Raw genomic sequence first — 1,718 nt, forward strand, 5'->3', positions numbered from 1 at the left:
AATTAACTTACTTACCTTACCTACTTACTTACTATTAGTATATAGTATNTATATATATTATTATATTATTATATATATATATATATATATATATATATATATATATATATATATATATATATATATATATACATAGATATGTACTCTGAACAAATATATAGCAAAAATAATATTTTATACTTAGATTTATATCAGAAATAATATCCTAGTTGGAATTGGCGATTAAACGGTTAAAATAATTTGCGGAAGTCGCTCTGTTTTTCAATTGTGAAAAAATATAATTTCGTCAATGAAACTTCGCAACTGAAAATAGATCAATTCTCAACTATTAAAGCGTCAACATTTATCTTCATTCACTCAGACAATTTTGTTTTAGTTCTGCCACTATTCGTTAACATAAAGGTAGACATTAAAAATATTTTTTAATTCAATATTTCATCAATTTAATTGATCCGTGAAATAAAAATAAATTTTGTAATTAATATTATTTGATAAAAATAATTTCTTCTCGCTGTTTAATATATATAGAATTCATATTGAATCACACGCACAAAATTGAAGAGGATCGATAATGAACGGCGAATAAAAAAACGATAACGAGATAATACTATTAATGGAGGCTCATCGTGGCACTCCTAATGTTCCGTACACATAGATATACATATATTCAATATATGTATAAATTGGGTATTTGATTCGCATTTATTATTTTATATCTACAACTAGCGGGCGATATATATACAGGGGTTAAAGGGGGAAGTGAGAGTTAACATTTTCTTCGCAGCCACTATAAATGAGACTGAGAATAATTTATTCAATGTAGATGTCCTCTATCGGGAAAGCAGTCTCGATGAATTTCGTGTAGAACCGATGAAAAGCACGTCTAAAAGAAGAGAATCTCGAGTTATCATCCACATAATCTATGAACAATGAATTATTCGTGCTTCTAGAATTTTTTTTAGAAATTTAGAAAAAGATATAATAATAAAGATATAATAGATTAAAAATATTTAATTTTATTTAAATTTATTTAAATAAATTATGAATTTATAATTTAAAAAATTTATTTAAATTTAAAATTTAATATATTACTAACTTTTAATTACAATACAATATTCGAATATAATAATAAAATGATAATATATGTATATAATATTGCAATAATATAATATTGATTATAATTTTAAAAATTTACCATAAAATAATCGGAAATTTTAACGTTAATGATTTTGCGCAAAGTGACATAAAGATATATCAAATTTATCGATGATAATGAAAAAAATTTTTGGAGGAAAGCACTCACCCAACAGCTTCGGCAACGGGTCTCGTGGATTCTTGACCAATGAACACGTGGCAAGCGAACCTCTGCAGAGTGGGGTGTTTCGTGATGAAGCCGAGGTAGCGATGATCGCGAGGATGAAACGCACAAAACGATACATTCTTCAGCGAGTAGAAATAATCGTGACAAGGACCCTGATTTTTCTAAAAATATATTAACAATTAAAAACTTGTCGACTTTCTCATTTTTCTTTCAGTATTTCTTCTTTCATTTTCATCTCTTAACGCGTATTAAATATTTAAAAAATTAATTAAATAACTAATTGTATATATATATATACACACACACACACACACACACACACACACACACACACACACACACACACACACACACACACACACACACACACACACACACATATATATATATATATATA

General features: G+C 26.5%; 1 protein-coding gene across 1 annotated transcript in view; it reads right to left on the bottom strand.

Annotated features, from left to right (window-relative positions):
• Nucleotides 1–810: 810 nt before the first annotated feature.
• Nucleotides 811–1,718, bottom strand: part of LOC105619345 (JNK-interacting protein 1) — a 9,808-nt gene continuing 8,900 nt past the window's right edge. The window contains exons 7-8 of the mRNA XM_012200865.1: nt 1,304–1,482; nt 811–883 (exon numbers count right to left, since the gene is read on the bottom strand). Coding sequence (XP_012056255.1) covers nt 811–883; nt 1,304–1,482 — 252 coding nt within the window. The remainder of the gene's footprint in view (nt 884–1,303; nt 1,483–1,718) is intronic.

This window comes from Atta cephalotes (assembly GCF_000143395.1).
Source record: "Atta cephalotes unplaced genomic scaffold scaffold00021, whole genome shotgun sequence".
Taxonomy (NCBI): Eukaryota; Metazoa; Arthropoda; class Insecta; order Hymenoptera; family Formicidae; genus Atta; species Atta cephalotes.